The 17008-nt window shown below is 66.1% G+C and overlaps 3 protein-coding genes across 19 annotated transcripts in view; 2 read left to right on the top strand and 1 right to left on the bottom strand.

The window, feature by feature from the left end:
- Window positions 1–212: 212 nt before the first annotated feature.
- On the top strand, window positions 213–6245 carry C1QTNF1 (C1q and TNF related 1). 2 transcript variants are annotated; one of them, XM_030013128.2, is made up of 5 exons: window positions 213–525; window positions 3436–3539; window positions 3955–4107; window positions 4230–4379; window positions 4816–6245. In XM_030013128.2, exons 1-5 carry the CDS (start codon window positions 257–259, stop codon window positions 5364–5366), a joined length of 1227 nt encoding a protein of 408 aa, XP_029868988.1. In that variant the 5' UTR covers window positions 213–256; the 3' UTR covers window positions 5367–6245. The 2 variants fall into 2 exon arrangements, with proteins under 2 accessions (XP_029868988.1, XP_029868989.1); XM_030013129.2 differs by having other exon boundaries at window positions 359–525; window positions 3407–3539.
- A 2813-nt stretch (window positions 6246–9058) lies between these two features.
- Window positions 9059–13542, top strand: ENGASE (endo-beta-N-acetylglucosaminidase). 3 transcript variants are annotated; one of them, XM_041123357.1, is made up of 14 exons: window positions 9059–9178; window positions 9362–9440; window positions 9599–9800; window positions 10113–10261; window positions 10353–10510; window positions 10622–10770; window positions 10953–11118; window positions 11466–11569; window positions 11793–11901; window positions 12012–12184; window positions 12414–12568; window positions 12675–12780; window positions 12876–12990; window positions 13122–13542. In XM_041123357.1, the coding sequence occupies exons 1-14, from the start codon at window positions 9074–9076 to the stop codon at window positions 13512–13514; spliced, it is 2163 nt and encodes a 720-aa protein (XP_040979291.1). In that variant the 5' UTR covers window positions 9059–9073; the 3' UTR covers window positions 13515–13542. The 3 variants fall into 3 exon arrangements, with proteins under 3 accessions (XP_040979291.1, XP_040979290.1, XP_029869892.1); XM_041123356.1 differs by having other exon boundaries at window positions 9059–9183; window positions 9364–9440; window positions 12678–12780; XM_030014032.2 differs by having other exon boundaries at window positions 9059–9183; window positions 9364–9440.
- A 992-nt stretch (window positions 13543–14534) lies between these two features.
- RBFOX3 (RNA binding fox-1 homolog 3) overlaps window positions 14535–17008 on the bottom strand; it is a 191040-nt gene continuing 188566 nt past the window's right edge. For 13 of the 14 annotated variants that reach the window (XM_030013110.2, XM_030013117.2, XM_030013111.2 and 10 more), the window contains one exon: window positions 15868–16736. In XM_030013110.2, the coding sequence (XP_029868970.1) occupies window positions 16692–16736 (45 nt within the window). In that variant the 3' untranslated portion in view covers window positions 15868–16691. The other variant, XM_030013105.2, reaches the window with a different exon arrangement.

Below are 17008 nucleotides of genomic sequence, written 5' to 3'. Positions count from 1 at the left end.
AGCCGCCCACGAAAGGCCCGTCCCCGGTCGGGGCTGGGCAGGCTCCGGTGCCCCCGGGGCTGGGGAAACGGCCGGCGGCTCTCCCGGTGTGGGGCAGGGTCCTGCCCCGGGGCACTGCTGCAGCCGCCGGGGTCCCAGCGCCCCCCCCCACACCGACACCAGTGAACCCCCTGGCACGTGCCGCCCCCGTTCCCTGACCTCGGGCCAGCGACGGTCCTGGCCGCAGGCCCGGTGCTGGCAGGCGCCGGGAGCACACATGGTTAATGCCGGCCGCCCGCGCTGCCGGGCTCACATCTGGCAGTGGGAGGGCTGCGCGCCTCGTCCCGCTCCTCCGCTGCCTCCTTTACTTTCTAGAAAGTGCATTTCCGCCCAGGCCGAGGGAGAAGAGGCAGCCGGAGCGGGAGGCAGCAGCCGATCCGTCGCGGGCAGGCTCTGCCCCGCACCCCGGGGGCTGGCAGGACGGCACCGGGGGGATGCTCTAGGGAAGGAAAGGCAGCACCAGGAGGGAACGGCCCTGCCCCAAAGGTAGGTGGGGAGCAGGTTTGGGGGGGGGGGGGGCCTGCAGGCCTGGGGACTGGTGCCCCGGCACTGCACCTCGTTGCATACCCATCTGCGGGTGCTGTCGGCGACAGGCGCTGCGGCATCGGTACAGAGCCACCCAGGAGGCAGCTCTGCCTTGCCAGGCGCGCGGGTGCCCTGGGGCGCGTCCAGTGAGGGGGACTGGTGTGTGTCCCCACCCCTAGTCCGGCCAGTTGAGTGAGGCCCCTGCCCTGCCCGAAAACGGCGCGGTGGGGAGCGCAGGGCTGAACCTCACAGCCCGACTCACAGCAGCTCCGGGACGACAGTCACTGGGAGAGGGTTACTGCTGGAGCCTGCAGTGCCGGCTTGACCCTGCACAGATCTACTACGACTCCCCCAGCCCTGCCTCAGCCGTGTGCCCAAAAAGCCAGTCCCCACGAACGTGTCAAACCCAGGGCTGGGCCACCCCCGGGCATGTCTGGGGGGGACATGGTGGCTGCTGGGGTCCCCAGCACAATGTCTGGCTGGTGCTGCCGGGTGCCGCGGGAGCTGGAGGGCTGCAACTACCCTGCTGGTCCTTTACCACAGCTGCCCCGTGCAGCTCCCACCCTGCTGCCCACCGGGTCTGCACTGCTCCAGGGGTGCAAACAGCTCTGCAGCCATTCCAGCTGCTGCAGCAAAAGGCGGGGGGAGCCATCCCACCAGCACAACCCCAGAGGCATCCCAGCTTTGGCTGCTGCAGCTCAGGGAGGGCTGCATCCACCCCCCTGAGCAGGGAGGGCGAGGTGAGTGTGCAGGTCCTGCTGCCTCCGCACAGCCCCCGCTGCTCTGAGCCCCCTCCTCCCTCTCCCAGGGTTTGCTCTTGTTTCATCCTGGTCTTCATCGCCGCCTGGAATGTATTTCAGGATGTTTTGACTTGCAGTCCCAAGGCTTTAGCAGCCACTGAATTTAAATCTCCAAACTGCTCCTGGAGAGCATCCAACCCCAACAGGAAAAACAGCGTCCCTTCAGCAGGACGGTGTATGCCAATGCGTACACGGGCACTTCCCGCCCAGCGTGCCTGCAGGGTGCAGGGGGAAACACACACTCGGGGCCCTCGGCGAGCCCTGCACACTGCTGGTGGGTGCACCGTGCTGCCAATGGCACTGAGCGTGCACAGCGTGCTCACCTCCATTTCCAGCCCTACGACAGCCTGGGAAGCACACTGCCTTTCTCAGTCAGAATTTCCTGGTGAAGGATTTCTTCTCCTCATGGAGCAGTTCCCTGTGAAGCTGCTTTTTCCCCAGGGTTGAGCCTGCTTCAGGTCCCAGGAGAATGTCTGGTTTGATGGTCCCAGAGCTGAGGGAAAACCACGGGCTTCCTGAAACCGTGGTGGGCTGCATGCCATGCTCACTGGCATGTGGCTGGCACAGCTGGAGGCCAAACAGGGTGCAGAGAGCCAGGGCCAAGGCTGCCCTGGATGATATCTGCTCACAAGCCCCTGACTGGCCTCCTCTGTGCTTCTATCCATGGATCTGCTTTTCCCCTGCCCGCAGAGCTGAGCATGGGCAGGCACCAGGCCAGGGCGCAGGCAGGGAGGATGCGGCGCCAGGCTGCCCGCATGCGGTGCCCACAGCCCTGCCTCTCCCCATACCCAGCAGCACCAGTGGGACATGGGCCGAGATAATGGGGTGAGAGGCAGGGGGGACAGAGATGGGGGTACATGGGCACCCAGGAAGCATGTGAGGGGACAGACCCTTTATGGAGGGTGCGAGCAGTGGGAAAGCCCTTAGGAGCCTTTCCCCATTCCTCCGCCCCTTCCTGGCCCCAGCAAAGGTGACTCATAAGCCAGGCATCCACCCTGGCCTCGAACACCCTCCGCGCCCGCTGCCGGAGCACGGCCACCCGGTCCCCGGACCCCACTAGCCCCCATGCTCGGGGGACAACGGTAACAGCCTGCCCACAGGCTGGCCCAGCCTGGCAATGACTGATTGAGAACCCAGTGCTCAGAGAGCAGACATTCACCAAAACAGCAGGATTCGGCCCCAAAATACTTCCCCATGGTCTGGCCCACCTCCAGGACGCAGGGCTGTGCAGGGCCCTTTGCGCCTTGGGGCAGGCGCTCTGGGATCCTGGCAAAGGATCTCATCCGTCCTGTGGAGCATGGCCAGACAGTGCGGGGGGGACAGTGTTTGGGGAGGGGAGAAACGTGAAGGCCGTACCCCTTCGGGGAGGCACCTGATGGAGACAAGAGCCTGGCAAACAGCCTTCCCCATCCCAGCGCTGCAAGGCCCCAGCATGGCAGGGTGTGGGACCAGGCAGCCCACACCTGCAGCGCTGTGCCTGTCCAGTCGTGGCCCAGCACCGCCTCAGACCCTGCTGCTGCAGGATGCCAAATGGCTGGGCAGTGCCGCACACGTGTTTGGCCACAGCTGTCCTGGCGCCTTTGGGGCTGCAGGGCGAGGTGCTGTGGGCCCAGCCCCATGCCTCAAGCGGACACAGCTGTGATAAGGCAGGGAAGGGCAGTGGAGCTGCCCAGGTTGTGCCATGGTGCCACCGGCTACTGCAAATATTGGCTTTGGCCCCACGCAGGGTGTGGGCTCCCAGGAAGGTTTCTTCCCATGGCAGCTGGCTCCCAGCTGGGGCTGCCAGCCCACACCCATGTCTCCAGAGAAGTGGGTCTTGTCTCCTTGCAAACTCTCAGACCAAGGGTTGGCAGCTCCTGGGGCACAGGAGCCCCTTTCACGGGGTGTGGGCAGCCTGTGCTGCAGGCATCCTTGCACGGTCTGGGGCAGGAGGAGGGATGCAGACACCTTCCCCAGGCAGGGCTGGGGCCTCCCACAACAGGCAGGGCTGCACGCCAACATTTGCCCCATGGCATCTGGAGCTGCCTGTAATTTTTTTTCAGGTGCTGACACCCCGAGTTGCCACTCTTAGGCATCCATGGGAGGCAGCTGAATCCAGGCTGAGTAGGAGCAGCAGTGCTTCGACAGTCAGCCAGAAGCTGAAGCTGCTGCTCCATTCCACTCTTGGCTCCCCAGGTAATTCCCTCTTCCATGCATGCCAAGGCTCTGGGAGTTGCATAGCCCTGGCTCCCAGCTTGTTGGTGAGCCTGGAGCCCCTGCACTGCCCCAAACGCGGGTCTCCCAGGGTGCTCACTGGAGCATCACCAAGGCACACGGTCCACCTAAAAGCAGCTGTTCAGGTACAGATGGTCCCTGCAGCTGCAAGAGGCACATGTACCCATGCTGTGGGCTCTGCTGGGGAAGGGCTGCTGCAAGAGTAGCCTTTTGGGGCTGGAAATACAGCTATGCCCTGCCTGGGGCTGCGTGGTGCACCAGGTCCTGTCCTGGGGACAGCGCAGGGCACAGCCAGGCTGGCACAGCCAGGCATCTCTGCAACTCCTGGCTCTGCCAGGCCTTGCTGTCCCCCTCAGCCATCCCTGGCATCTCACAGGGCACTGCCACAGCATGGAGGGGCTTTGGGTGCTCCGTGTCCTGCTGCTTTCCTGCCTGCTGCTGCCCTCCCCTGTGGCGAGCCAGACCAGCCCCAGCCCTGACTGGCGTTTGCAGACAGACCCCAAGGAGGCACCGTCCCAGCACCATGCTGCCGCCAGGTGAGGGGACCCCTGGGCCAGGGTGTTTTGCAGCCAGGGCCAGGGCAGCCCTGGCACCGCAAAGGGCCCTGGCCCCCACCCGTAGCTCCCTGTTGTGCTTTGCTTTCTGCCCTCCCCAGGGCCACACGGGAGCAGAAAGCCAGCAGTGCCCAGGAGGGGCTGCCCCCGCGGCCCCGCTGCGTTCGCTGCTGTGAGCCACTTGACCAGCGCTTCTCCTACCCCCAGTACCAGCCCCTGCCTCAAATCAACATGACCATCCTGAAAGGTGAGGGCTGGCAGGATCCCGCGCTGTGGCACTGCCCGCAGCCGAACCTGCAGCCCAGGTACCCCATGCCGCTGGGCACCACCAGTCTGCCTGGTCTGCCAGCATCACCCCAGGGCCAGCGCAAAGCCAGGCTCCCAGTGATGCCAGTCTCATGCAAACTGGGAGTGAGAAGCCAGAGCTGGTGCCTGCAGTCCAGCACTCTGCACAGGCAGAGGGGCGGTGGGCAGGAGACATTCCTGGGCATGAGCTGCTTCTGCTCTGGTGGCCTCTGGGCAGCAGCTTTACAGGCAGAATCAGAGCCCAGGGAGGGGGCAGGGGCTGGGGGCATTCCCTGTTGTCCTCGTCCCTTTCTGTAAGGCAAAGGGTCTTCCAGGGCACTGGGTTTAGAGGTGGCACCTGCCCCTGACAGCACAACTGTCCCTCCTGCTTTGCCCAGGTGAGAAGGGGGACCGCGGCGAGCGAGGCATGCAGGGCAAGTTTGGCAAGACAGGGGTGGCCGGCAGCAGGGGCCATGCAGGGCCCAAGGGACAGAAGGGCAGTGTGGGCGCCCCGGGGGAGCGCTGCAAGAGCCACTACGCTGCCTTCTCGGTGGGCCGCAAGAAACCCTTGCACAGCAACGACTACTACCAGACACTCATCTTTGACACGGAGTTTGTCAACCTCTACGACCACTTCAACATGTTCACGGGCAAGTTTTACTGCTACGTCCCCGGGATCTACTACTTCAGCCTCAATGTGCACACCTGGAACCAGAAGGAGACATACCTGCACATCATGCGCAATGGGGTGGAGGTGGTGATCCTCTACGCCCAGGTGAGCGACCGCAGCATCATGCAGAGCCAAAGCGTCATGCTGGAGCTGCAGGAGCAGGACGAGGTCTGGGTGCGGCTCTACAAGGGTGAGCGCGAGAACGCCGTCTTCAGCGATGAGTACGACACTTACATCACCTTCAGTGGCCACCTCATCAAATACAGTGGGGACCCCTGAGCACTTGGTCCACCCTGCTCCTGCTCCCCTGGGGGAGGTGTCCAAGGAGCCCCTGCCACCCTCTCACCCTGGGCATGTGTCCTGCCATTAAGCTGTTAGCCCTTTTGCGTGCCACTACCCCCAGCAGCTGTGCAAGTGTGTGAATACCCCCACACCCAGCTCCTCAAGGCCAATTGGATGCACCTGGAGGAGTTGAAGCCATTTCCAGCCTCTGCTGCATTTGTAACCTGGGCAGTAGCCACTCACCTGGGGCAAGCAGGGAGCTCATCCTCACCTGTGCCTGCTTCAGAGCTAGGTTTGCTGGGGAACAGACATTCGTGGCACCAGCTGAACGGGTTTGACTGCCAGTACCCTGGTGTGAGGCAGTGCAGACACATGCACTGTATTCTTCCCTTGCCCCGCTTGCACTGTGCCACGCTCTGCAGCCTCCCTCTCCTGGAAAAGGGCAGACGGTGTTCAGCATCCAGCAGTAAAGGCAATAAAACCACTAAGGGTCCCTCCTCTCTTCTGCAGAGCTGGGTCCCAACGGCATGGATGGTGCAGCATGGTGCTGGGTACCCTCTGGGTTGACACTTTCCCCAAATGCTCCCATGGGGAAGCAGATTGCATCAGTTCCCCTCTGCAAGTCCCCATCACAGTTCCCCCCCACTGCAGCCTCTGCTCGGTGCCAACGCTGCCGAGGAGGGGCTGGCTCCCCACTGGCAGCCCTGGGTGCAGGGCCCTTGGCCTCAGCTGCTTCCTCTTCAGTTAGATTATCTGCTGGCCAGGCTTTGTATTTTTGTAGATGCAATAGCAGAGTGGGGGCTCAGGGCAGTGTACTGCTACCCGCCCTCTGTACAGCTTGTGACCACATTAAACACCCCACAATTTCAAGTCCTACTCACACTTCCAGTGTGTCCTCTTGCTCTGTGCGTGCGGGACCCTCAAGCAGCTCAGGGCAGGTTCCCAATCCCAGAGTGCAGGGGCTCCCTGAGAACCGTGGGCTGGCATGGTGCTGCCAAGCTGGTGGTGGAAAGGGAAGGGCAGACCACCCCTGGAGAGCTAGGGGGACCTGAGCCAGGCTCTGCAAGCGCCAGCTGCTCCCTAAGGGCCTCAGAGCTGGGAGCTGAGTGCAGTAACAGAGCAGTCAGCCTGTGAGCAGGGCAGGCTTGGGGTGGCGGCTGGGTTTACCAAGAGTCCAGATCATCCGGCACATCCACGGTGATGAGGCAGGTCTGATGTCAAGATGGGAAGCCAGTGGTCGGGGTCTGGATCAGTGAGTCCGTGGCCAGGCAGAGCAGAGCTGCAAATGGAGACCAGCATCCTTGCTAATGTAGCAGGGCTGAGCTTAAATAGTGCCCTGGCCCCATGGGGAGGCCCAGGTGAGGCCGGTCAGGCTGTCTAGGGCTGGTAGTGCCTCCAGGGCCCCAGCACTGCTGTCCCTGGGGGGGCTGGCCCCAGGGACCCTGCAGGGGGGGATGGAGGCAGCTGCCCTGCTCATGGCCGGCCCAGGGCCCCGTCCCAGCCCCATGGTGGGGCAAAGCCCCACAGCAGCACCCGGCTCCCCGGGGCAGCAGGCAGAGCTGGGGCTGCCGGCGCTGCTGGCACATGGCAGGAGGGGAGGGCTGCCTGCTGTGGCGCGGCCGCCGGCCCAGGTACTGGCTCTGTCCCAGTCTGCACAGCAGGGCCTGTTCTGGGACACAGGTCACATCCCAGCACACATGTCCCATCCCAGGACACAGGTCATCCTGGGACACAGGCCATCCCAGGACACGTGGCCCCATCCCAGGACACGTGGCCCTGTCCCAGGACACGCAGCCAATCTCAGGATACACGTCCTATCCTGGGAGACATGTCCCAATCCCAGGACCCACGTCCCATCTCGGGACATGCGTCCCAATCCCAGGACACACAGCCCATCCCAGGACACACGTCCCATCCTGGGACACACGTCCCAATCCCAGGACACACACAGTCCATCCCAGGACACACGTCCCATCCTGGGACACGCGTCCCAATCCCAGGACATGCACAGCCCATCCCAGGACACACGTCCCATCCCAGGACACACGTCCCAATCCCAGGACACACGCAGCCCATCCGAGGACACACGGCCCATCCCAGGACACACGTCCCATCCCGGGACACACGTCCCAATCCCAGGACACACACAGCCCATCCGAGGACACACGTCCCATCCCAGGACACACGTCCCAATCCCAGGACACACACAGTCCATCCCAGGACACACGTCCCATCCCGGGACACATGTCCCAATCCCAGGACACACACAGCCCATCCGAGGACACACGTCCCATCCCAGGACACACACAGCCCATCCGAGGACACATGTCCCATCCCAGGACACACGTCCCATCCCAGGACACACACAGCCCATCCGAGGACACACGGCCCATCCCAGGACACACGTCCCATCCCAGGACACACACAGCCCATCCGAGGACACATGTCCCAATCCCAGGACACACGTCCCATCCCAGGACACACGTCCCATCCCAGGACACACACAGCCCATCCGAGGACACACGTCCCATCCCAGGACACACACAGCCCATCCGAGGACACACGTCCCAGCCCAGGACACACGTCCCATCCCAGGACACACACAGCCCATCCGAGGACACACGTCCCATCCCAGGACACACACAGCCCATCCGAGGATACACGTCCCATCCCAGGACACACGTCCCATCCCAGGACACACACAGCCCATCCGAGGACACACGTCCCATCCCAGGACACACACAGCCCATCCGAGGACACACGTCCCATCCCAGGACACACGTCCCAATCCCAGGACACACACAGCCCATCCCGGGACACACGTCCCAATCCCAGGACACACACAGCCCATCCGAGGACACACGGCCCAGCCCAGGACACACGTCCCATCCCAGGACACACACAGCCCATCCGAGGACACATGTCCCATCCCAGGACACACGTCCCATCCCAGGACACACACAGCCCATCCCGGGACACACGGCCCAGCCCAGGACACACGTCCCAATCCCAGCACACACACAGTCCATCCCAGGACACACGTCCCATCCCGGGACACATGTCCCAATCCCAGGACACACACAGCCCATCCGAGGACACACGTCCCATCCCAGGACACACACAGCCCATCCGAGGACACACGTCCCAATCCCAGGACACACACAGCCCATCCCGGGACACACGTCCCAATCCCAGGACACACACAGCCCGTCCGAGGACACACGGCCCAGCCCAGGACACACGTCCCATCCCAGGACACACACAGCCCATCCGAGGACACACGTCCCAATCCCAGGACACACACAGCCCATCCCGGGACACACGTCCCAATCCCAGGACACACACAGCCCATCCGAGGACACACGGCCCAGCCCAGGACACACGTCCCATCCCAGGACACACACAGCCCATCCGAGGACACATGTCCCAATCCCAGGACACACACAGCCCATCCCGGGACACACGTCCCAATCCCAGGACACACACAGCCCGTCCGAGGACACACGGCCCAGCCCAGGACACACGGGTCCAGGCGGCGCCGAGCGCGGCCGGGGCGGGCCGGGCGCTGGGGGCGGCGCGGAGCCGGGGCCGGGGCCGGGGCCGGGGCCGGGGCGGGCGGAGCTCCGCGGGCCGCGCCTCCGGGAGAGCCGGGCCAGGCCGGGGCCGGCGCCGCCGTCAGCGCGGGCAGCGGCGGCGGCAGCGCCATGGCGGAGGCGCAGGAGGGGCCCGGGCGGCGCGGCAAGAGGGCCGGGCCCGGGGCGGAGGAGCCGGCGGAGGCGGAAACGGAGCGGGCCGGCCGGCGGCGGCGGCGGAGGTGTGCGGCGGGCCGGGATCGGGATCGGGATCGGGAGCGGGATCGGGATCGGGATCCGGGCCGGGGCTCGGTTGGACTCGGCGGGCGCTGGCCGCGGTGCTGGCCCGGGCCGGCCCGGCGGCGGGTGCCCGGCCAGCACCGAGGCCTGGCCCGGCTCTCACCACCCCCCTCCCCGGGCAGCTTCCAGCCGGCGGCGGAGCCCCGGGGAACCACCGTCCTGCACGACACCGTCAGCGCCCGCCCGCAGCCCCTGCCAGGTGAGGCACCGCGGGGAGGGTGCCCGCTGCACCCCTGGGTCCCCACTGGGCTGGGGCCGGGGCCGGGGCCGGGGCCGGTGCCGGTGCCGGTGCCGGTGCCGAGCCGCACGGGCAGCGCTCCGCGCTGACCCCGTCCTCGCCCTCCCCACCTGCCCCAGCGAGGCACTTCGACACCAGGACGACGGAGCCCGTCAGCTTCTTCTTGTCCAGCCTGGAGGAGCTGCTGGCCTGGCAGCCGGACAGCAACGACGACTTCAACGTCTCCGCCGTGCCGCTGGCGAAGCGCCAGCCCTCGCTCCGCAGCAAGAGGCCCCGGACGCTGGTGTGCCATGACATGCGCGGCGGGTACCTGGAGGACAGGTACGTGCAGGGCGGAGGGGAGATGTGGTAGCGGGGCTCAATACCTCAAACCCCAAAACTCTTCCACTTCTTGATTTGTTTCCTGCCGGCTTGGCCACAGGCGGGCAGGGATGGAGGGGTTTGGTTCTTGGCACCAGAGCACGGTGCCAAGCACGGTGCTTGGGCCAGCACTAGCCAGGGTCCACAGGGGTGGCTCGGTGCCACAGCTCTGCCCAGCTCCTGGGGCATGAGTCAGGGTCCTGCCCAGCCCCGCAGCCGTCTGCTGGTGTCCGTCCCGCATTGCCCAACCCTCTTCCCTCTCTGCCACTGCAGGTTCATCCAGGGCTCAGCTACACGCAACCCCTATGTCTTCTACCACTGGCGGTACATCGACATCTTCGTCTACTTTAGCCACCACACCGTCACCATCCCACCCGTGTGCTGGACCAATGCGGCGCACAGGAATGGGGTCCCTGTGCTGGGTGAGGGCAAGGCCGGCTGCAAGGGGGAGCCCCAGGCGCACACGGGGTTTGCCGGGGCGCACAGCTGATGCTGGTCTCACCACCTCCCCAGGCACATTCATCACTGAGTGGACAGACGGGGAGAAGCTGTGTGAGGCATTCCTGGCTGGCGGGGAGGAGGCATACCACGCCGTGAGCGAGCAGCTGGCCCGCATCGCCCAGCACTACCGCTTTGATGGCTGGCTGGTGAACGTGGAGAACACGCTGAGTGTGAGCCGTGGTTGCGCCCTGCCCGCCTCCCTGCCTCCTCCCCTGCCCTCGCGCTGCTCCCACACGGGGGTCCTCGCCCCGTGCCGACCTGTCCCTGCTCTCTCTTGCCAGGCGGCAGCGGTGAGGAACCTGCCCCCTTTCCTGCGGCACTTGACGGCGCAGGTGCACAGCGCCGTGCCAGGGGGGCTGGTGATCTGGTATGACAGCGTCCTGCAGAATGGCGCGCTGAGATGGCAGAATGAGCTGAACGAGGAGAATAGGTGAGGTCGGGCCCTGCCTCACCACCTCGCCCCGGCAAAACCGGCCCTGGGTGGGGCGGGCATGAGGCCACCCCAAACCCAGCGCTCGTGGGTGGTCAGGGCACGGCCTGCACAGCCCCCGATGGGGTGGTCTGCGGGGACAGCTGCAGCGTCCGCCCTGCCACCCTGACCCTCGTCCCCAGGGTGTTCTTCGACGCCTGTGATGGGCTGTTCACCAACTACAACTGGAAGGAGGAGCACCTGGAGCGCACGCGCGGGCTGGCCGGGCCGCGCCACACTGACGTCTACGTCGGTGTCGACGTCTTTGCCCGCGGGGATGTGATCGGTGGTGGCTTCGACACTGACAAGGTGGGTGCGCCAGGGCCAGGCCGGAGTGGGACCCTGGGCCTCTTGCTGTGGAGCGCAGGGCTCTGAGCTCCCACCGATAGCTGTGCCGTGCCACGCCAGGCTGCTAACCCGGGGACGCAGCAGTGAGGAATGGTGGAACCCGGAGCCGCTGGGTTGCCAGCCATGCATGGAGAGGGAGCTGGGATATCCCTGTGCTGCAGTCCCTGGAGAGGGAGGTGCTGCAGCACATCCCCATGGCATTGTCCTGCTCCACCATGGGGCCAGTGGGACCTGGGGAAATGGGGACAGGACAGGTGACAAGGTGACATCCTGGCCCGGCCTGTGCTGCTCACCACTCGTCTCTGCAGTCCCTGCGCCTCATCCGCCAGCACGACCTCTCCGCAGCCATCTTCGCTCCCGGCTGGGTCTACGAGCACCTGGGGGCAGAAAACTTCCTGCACAATGAGAACAAGTGAGGGCGGCTTAGCTGGGCAGGGGCCGTGGGGGGAGACGGGGCCAGGAGCACCCCGGGGCCGGGAGGGCTGCCGGGCGGTGGGACAGGGCTGCCGGGAGGCCATGGCCGCCAGACAGGACCAGCTGGCACTGCTCTGCCCCAGCTGAGGCGATGCCGGCGGCCGTGCTGGGGCAGTGGCCGTAGCAGGGGTCTCTGCTCGGACACCTGCCTTTTCCTCCAGGTTCTGGGGCTTGCTGGCCGAGTACCTGCCCACGCACAGCATCTGCACGCTGCCCCTCGCCACCTCTTTCAGCCTGGGCATGGGGACCAGCAGGTTCCTGGCTGGGAAGGTGGGTGTGGGGTGACGGCTCAGCTTGGCTCTGGCTGGGCAGGGGTGGGCTAGGCAGGGGGGGTCCCTGCTCCCGGCTCCCCGCCTGGCTCAGCTTGCCCTGTCCTGCAGGAGGAAGAGGCTGGGCCCTGGTATGACCTCAGCGCGCAGGAGATCCAGCCCCTCTACCTGGAGCGCGAGGGCAGGCTGAGCACCAGCTGCTGCCTGCAGGACGCCTGGCGCGGGGGCAGCTCCCTGAGGCTGCAGGGGACCATCTCCCCCGGCGAGGAGCGCGTGGCTATCCGGTGAGTGGGAGAGTGAAGCCCTCTTGCCACCCCCTCAGCGCTGGGCTGGCGCCATGCCGGCATGGCATGGCCCACGTGGCCCGGGCAGAGCCGTGTGGCCCCTGGGCCTCGTGGTGAGCGTGCCACAGGGCTCTCTGCCCATACTGCCCAGCAGACCTAACCCGATGCCTCTTCTCTTTCTCTCCTCTCTCTCTCTCTGTCTCTCTCTGGGTGGATCTGGGGTCATCAGCCTTTTCTCTTTGCAGATGCCGGCGCCCCCCAAGCTCTTCCTGACCCTGCTGTACAAGCTGGAGGGGCCGCATGCCGATGAGGTTGCAGTTGCGCTGGAGCTCACCACCTGGGACTCGGGTACCTGCCACGAGGGCAACGTCACCTCCCTGCCTGGTGAGGACCCTGCCCGCCCCCCCCCGCCGTGCTTTCTGCTGTCAGCACCCGCTGTGGGGCACGGGACCAGCTCAGCCCCTTGCCCCCCCAACCCTGCTCCCTCTGGCAGAGCCCAATGGCCGGCACCACCCCCGGTTCCTCCCCGCACCACCACCCAGCCTCGCCAAGCTGCTTGCCGCCTGTGACCGTGGCTCCCATGGCTGGACCAGCCGGTGAGTGCCCTGCCGTCACCCGGTGCCTGTGGGCAGGCGTGGGCATTCTGGGCCCCCCCCCCAGCACCATGGCTGCTCTGCCGCTTCGCTCTCAGGTGCTACGAGCTGGACCTGCAGGACTGCAGCCTGCGAGACCTCTCCCTGCTCGTGTCCCGCCACCAGCCCAGCCCGCAGGAGACACCCTTCACCTGCCTCCTCGGGGAGGTCCGGGTGAGTGCCCACCGCTGCCGGCTGGAAGCCACCTGCCCCGGTGCTGCCCCACACTGCCCTGCGCCGGGAGGGTGGGTGGGCGCCCGCTGCTCTCGCCCCCGGCCCCAACGGTCCTGCGGTTCCCTCCGCAGGTGCTGGATGCGGCCAGCGTGGCGGCCTCCCCGCCGCAGGTGCAGAGTCTGACGGCCTCGCAGCTCTGGTGGCAGGAGGGCCCCGAGAAGGAGCAGCTCTCGCTCAGCGTCACCCTCCGCTGGACCTTCCCGCCCGGCCAGGCCGGCTGCTTCCGCGTCCTCAGCCAGGGTGCCCGTTGCCGCCAGGGCCAGACGCCGGTGCAGCTGCTGGGGCTGGCGCACGCCTGCCTGTACCGTGCCGTGGGCTTGGTGGTGCCGCGGCCGGCGGCCGGGCAGTCCTGCCGGCTGGAGCTGCTGGTGGAGCCGGTGCTGCGCGACAAGCTGCCCGTGGACCCCGACCGCTGGGGCCGGCTGGTGCTGGTCTATTCCGAGCCGGCCCACGGCACCAGCTGAGACGGGCATTAAAGGCAAGCGTGGTGCAGCCTGGCGTCCCTGTTTCCCCTGTGCTGGTGGGTGGGCTCCAGGCGGGCGGCTTAGAGGGTGGAGGCTGCATTTCATCACCCTGGTTCGGTGGGTCCCTCTTCTCTCACCTGTGGCTGGGCTCAGCCCTCACCGTGGGGGCCCACTGGGCTGCCAGGGACCCCCCCAGCTCCTGCAACCCTCGCTGCCTGCAAGCTGCAGGCACCCAGGCTGGGGGTGCCTGCTCTGAGACACCCCCCCCGCCCCACATCTGCTCGCCTCCGGGACCAGCCCGGCACGGTTGTGGAGCTGCCAGCACCGGCTCTGCTGCGGCACTCAGCCCTGAGGAGCAGCCCAGCGCGGGCAGCCGCTGTGCCCGTCCGCCACGGACCTAGCCCACGCTGCCCTCTCCCCAGGGCTGGCAGGCAGCGGCTGCGCCCATGCTGCCTCCCCTGGATATCTTATGCAGAGAAAGAGAGAAAATTTATAGCAGCAATTATTTTCTCACAGTCTGGTGAGCAAGCAATTAGCAGGCAGGGAGGCAGGCGAGCGCGCCGCGCAGCAGGGTCGCCCAGCCCCAGCTCCCTTCGAGCGCCGGCCCCGGTCCCACAAACAATGCTGGCTCCTGGTCAGGAAAATTAATATGTCAGCAGTTAAGCTGCTGCTCCTCCGGTGGGGGACTCGCTCTGAAATGAATTATCTGACGGTTTGAAAAATGAAGGGCTCAGCACAGCCAGGGGAGGGCACCTGCCATGCCGGCACCCCGCTCTCTTGCTATGGCGAGGCCGGAGGCCCTGGCGCATTCCCCCCTCGCCTGCTGCAGGCTGCAGCCCCCTGCCCAGAGGCGTGCCAGGATGGCCAGACCCGCAGTGCCAGCCACAGGCCCGTGCCAGCACCCCAGTCAAAACTTGAGTCGCCCTGGTTGAAGAAAGAAATCTTTATTAATAATTTCAATAATAATAATAATAATCCTTGTAATAATAATAATAATAATAATAATAATAATAATAATAATAATAATAATAATAATGTTTATTAGAATGGTCACACCTTTGAAGCATACAGAATGGGCCGGCGCCAGCCTGCGCACCGGCAGCCGGCGCAGGGGTTTGCTGTAAGGAAGAAGCCAGTACAGCGATGGAAGGAGCTTTGTACAGGGGCGGGGGCGCGGGGCCGGGGTGGCTGGGGCTATGTACACCGGGAATAGAAAAGGGGGAGCTCGTCGCTGGAGCATCGGGGGCGTCTGCAGACTATAAAGTGAGGTTTGAGGAGTGGCGGAGCCACGCGGGGCAGGGTGCGGGGGGGGGGCTGAGCGCGAGGCCGCCCTACGGGACAGGCCTGCACCCCGGGGTGGGCTCCGCAGCGCCCCGTGCCGCTGGGCACCGGACCCGGCGCACCGGCTGCTGCAGATGGACCCCGGGGCTCGGGCTGGTCCCCGTGGGCGATGCCAGCCCCCGGTCCTGGGCGATGCAATGGCCGAGACCCCACGCTGAGGGCTGGTGGGGTCCCGCTGTCTCAGGCAGGGACGGGTGGCCGTAAGCATGTCCCGCGCCACGGAGCAGGCGGGAGCGGGAGCAGGATCGGGGCAGTCCCCGTCCCGGCTCAGCGCAGGGGGCCGCGAGCGGCGTTGGTCAGGGCTGCTCCCCACAGGGTGGGAGCCCCAGGTGCGTCAGGGGATGGAGGGGAGGGAGGGGAAAGGGATCGCAAGCGAGTTGCAAGCTCCTCTTAACAAAAATTCCCTTTAAAAGGCAGAGGCTCATCCCCCTGCAACGCCCAGCGCCTCAGCAAAGCGGCTGCACCACCACCCCAGCTCCGTACAGGAGCCGAGGCCTCGCACACTTGACACGCTGATGACCGGCAAGCGCCGTAGCGCCGTAGCTTGGGAAACACGAAGCCAAGTTCCCACCCTGGCGCCCAGTCCCCAGAGCCGGGGAAGGGGCGGCGTGCCGCAGCGCTCCGCTGGCACCCCCAGCGCCGCCGCGCCGGGGCTGAAAGGAAGACGTGGTGCCCAGGCCCTGCGCCTGGGTGGGGGGAGGCCCCTCCGGATGCCCCCACGCTCGGCGGCGCGCCGGCTCTCCCTCCCTGCCACGGGCTGCGGGGCCGGGGCGGAGAGGGACCCCTCTGGCACGTCCGGCCGGTCCGTGCTCGCCGCGGCGCTCCTCCGGGACTCGCTCGCTCGGTGCGTGTGTGGACAGTATGGGACTTTCACTTGGCTGTTACCGCTTTGCTTTTTTTTTTTTTTTTTGTTGCTTTGCTTTTAATTTTTTTATTTTTGATTTTTTTGTGTGTGTGTGGATTTTTTTGCCCTTCCTGGTCCCAGAAGGAAACGGCCGCGGTTTCACTACAACAGAAACAGAGAGGCAGATCTTTCGCTGGAGCGGCTTGCGGGGCAGCCTGGCCGAGCCGCTGGCCGGGGGGGGGGAATGCAGGCGCCAGCCCGGCCCCCCAAGCCCCGCACCGCACCCCACGCCCGCGCAGCCAGGCTGCCGCACCGGAGCTCCTCCGCGGAGCAGCGCAGTCGGCCCAGAGAAGCGCTACTGCCCGGGGCGCTGTCCCCGGGGTCCCGCACCCGCCCCAGCCTGGCTCCGTCCCCGGGCCCTGCAGCAGCCCCCGCCGGCTCCTCTCTCTCCTACGGGGGGGCAGAGGGGCTGCTCCGGGGCCGCCGTCAGCGCCGTGCCCCCCCGCGCCCGCGGGCAGAGCATCCCCTCCTGCCTCGCGGGGGGGACGAGCCCTCCGCACCCCCAGCCAGGGCAGCGCCCGCTGGGGGCTCGGGCCGGGGAAGCGGAGCTGCACGGGGACCCCGCGACCCGGCTTTGGGAACGGGGTGCCGGCGGGGCCGAGGGCTGGCCCCGCTCCCCGCAGTCCCCGGGGGTGCCGGGGGCAGGAGCCGCCCGGGGCCGCGCGGCCCTCGGCAGCACGAGGCGCAGGGCTGCGCCGGGGCGGGCGGACGGCGCAGGAGAGGCGGGCGGGCGGCGGGACGGAGCGGCTTGAGGTAACCCTACGGGTGTGGGCTGCCGTGGCTCAGCGGAGCCCGGCCTGAGCCCCAGCCCCGGCCCGCCCGGGCAGGGCCCGCGGTTCCTCCAGAGGCTCGGCCTCGGCTCTGTCTGCCTGGTTTGGTTTGGTGCTAGTGAGCAGTCAGTGTTAGTGGTGGGAGGGGCTGTGTCTGTCTTGCTAGTAGGGAGTGAAGCGGCTGTACCCTCCTCGGTATAGACTAGCCTGCAACATCAAAGATGAAAAAAAAGCCAATCAGTATTCGAGAGAGAGGCAAAGCCCAGTTCTTCCCTTTTTTTTCCTTTTTTTTTTTTTTTTTTTTTTCCTCTTTAAAATGACATCAAATCGCTTCTGTCCTTGGGACGTGAGGGGTGGGCAGGGCCGACGGTGCCCAGTGCTGCCCTGGTTCTGGGACGGCCACGAGTGCTGCCTTGGAGCCGTGCACCGGCCAGGGGCTGCAGGGTGCCCCAAGCCCCAGTGCCCCCAGCATGGCACCA

This window comes from Aquila chrysaetos, chromosome 5, assembly GCF_900496995.4.
Source record: "Aquila chrysaetos chrysaetos chromosome 5, bAquChr1.4, whole genome shotgun sequence".
NCBI lineage: Eukaryota > Metazoa > Chordata > Aves > Accipitriformes > Accipitridae > Aquila > Aquila chrysaetos.
The sequence above is the reverse complement of the archived record's forward strand: the minus strand, read 5'-3'. Positions and strand labels throughout refer to the sequence as shown.

Bases quoted from the DNA above. Each gene is read 5' to 3' on its own strand.
- ENGASE (XM_030014032.2), top strand. From the start codon at position 9,074: ATGGCGGAGGCGCAGGAGGGGCCCGGGCGGCGCGGCAAGAGGGCCGGG. The intron at 9,184-9,363 runs GTGTGCGGCGGG...CTCCCCGGGCAG, and splicing joins GGCCGGCGGCGGCGGCGGAG to CTTCCAGCCGGCGGCGGAGC. The intron at 10,511-10,621 runs GTGAGCCGTGGT...CTCTCTTGCCAG, and splicing joins ACGTGGAGAACACGCTGAGT to GCGGCAGCGGTGAGGAACCT.
- C1QTNF1 (XM_030013128.2), top strand. From the start codon at position 257: ATGGTTAATGCCGGCCGCCCGCGCTGCCGGGCTCACATCTGGCAGTGG. The intron at 3,540-3,954 runs GTAATTCCCTCT...GGCATCTCACAG, and splicing joins TTCCACTCTTGGCTCCCCAG to GGCACTGCCACAGCATGGAG. The intron at 4,380-4,815 runs GTGAGGGCTGGC...TGCTTTGCCCAG, and splicing joins CAACATGACCATCCTGAAAG to GTGAGAAGGGGGACCGCGGC.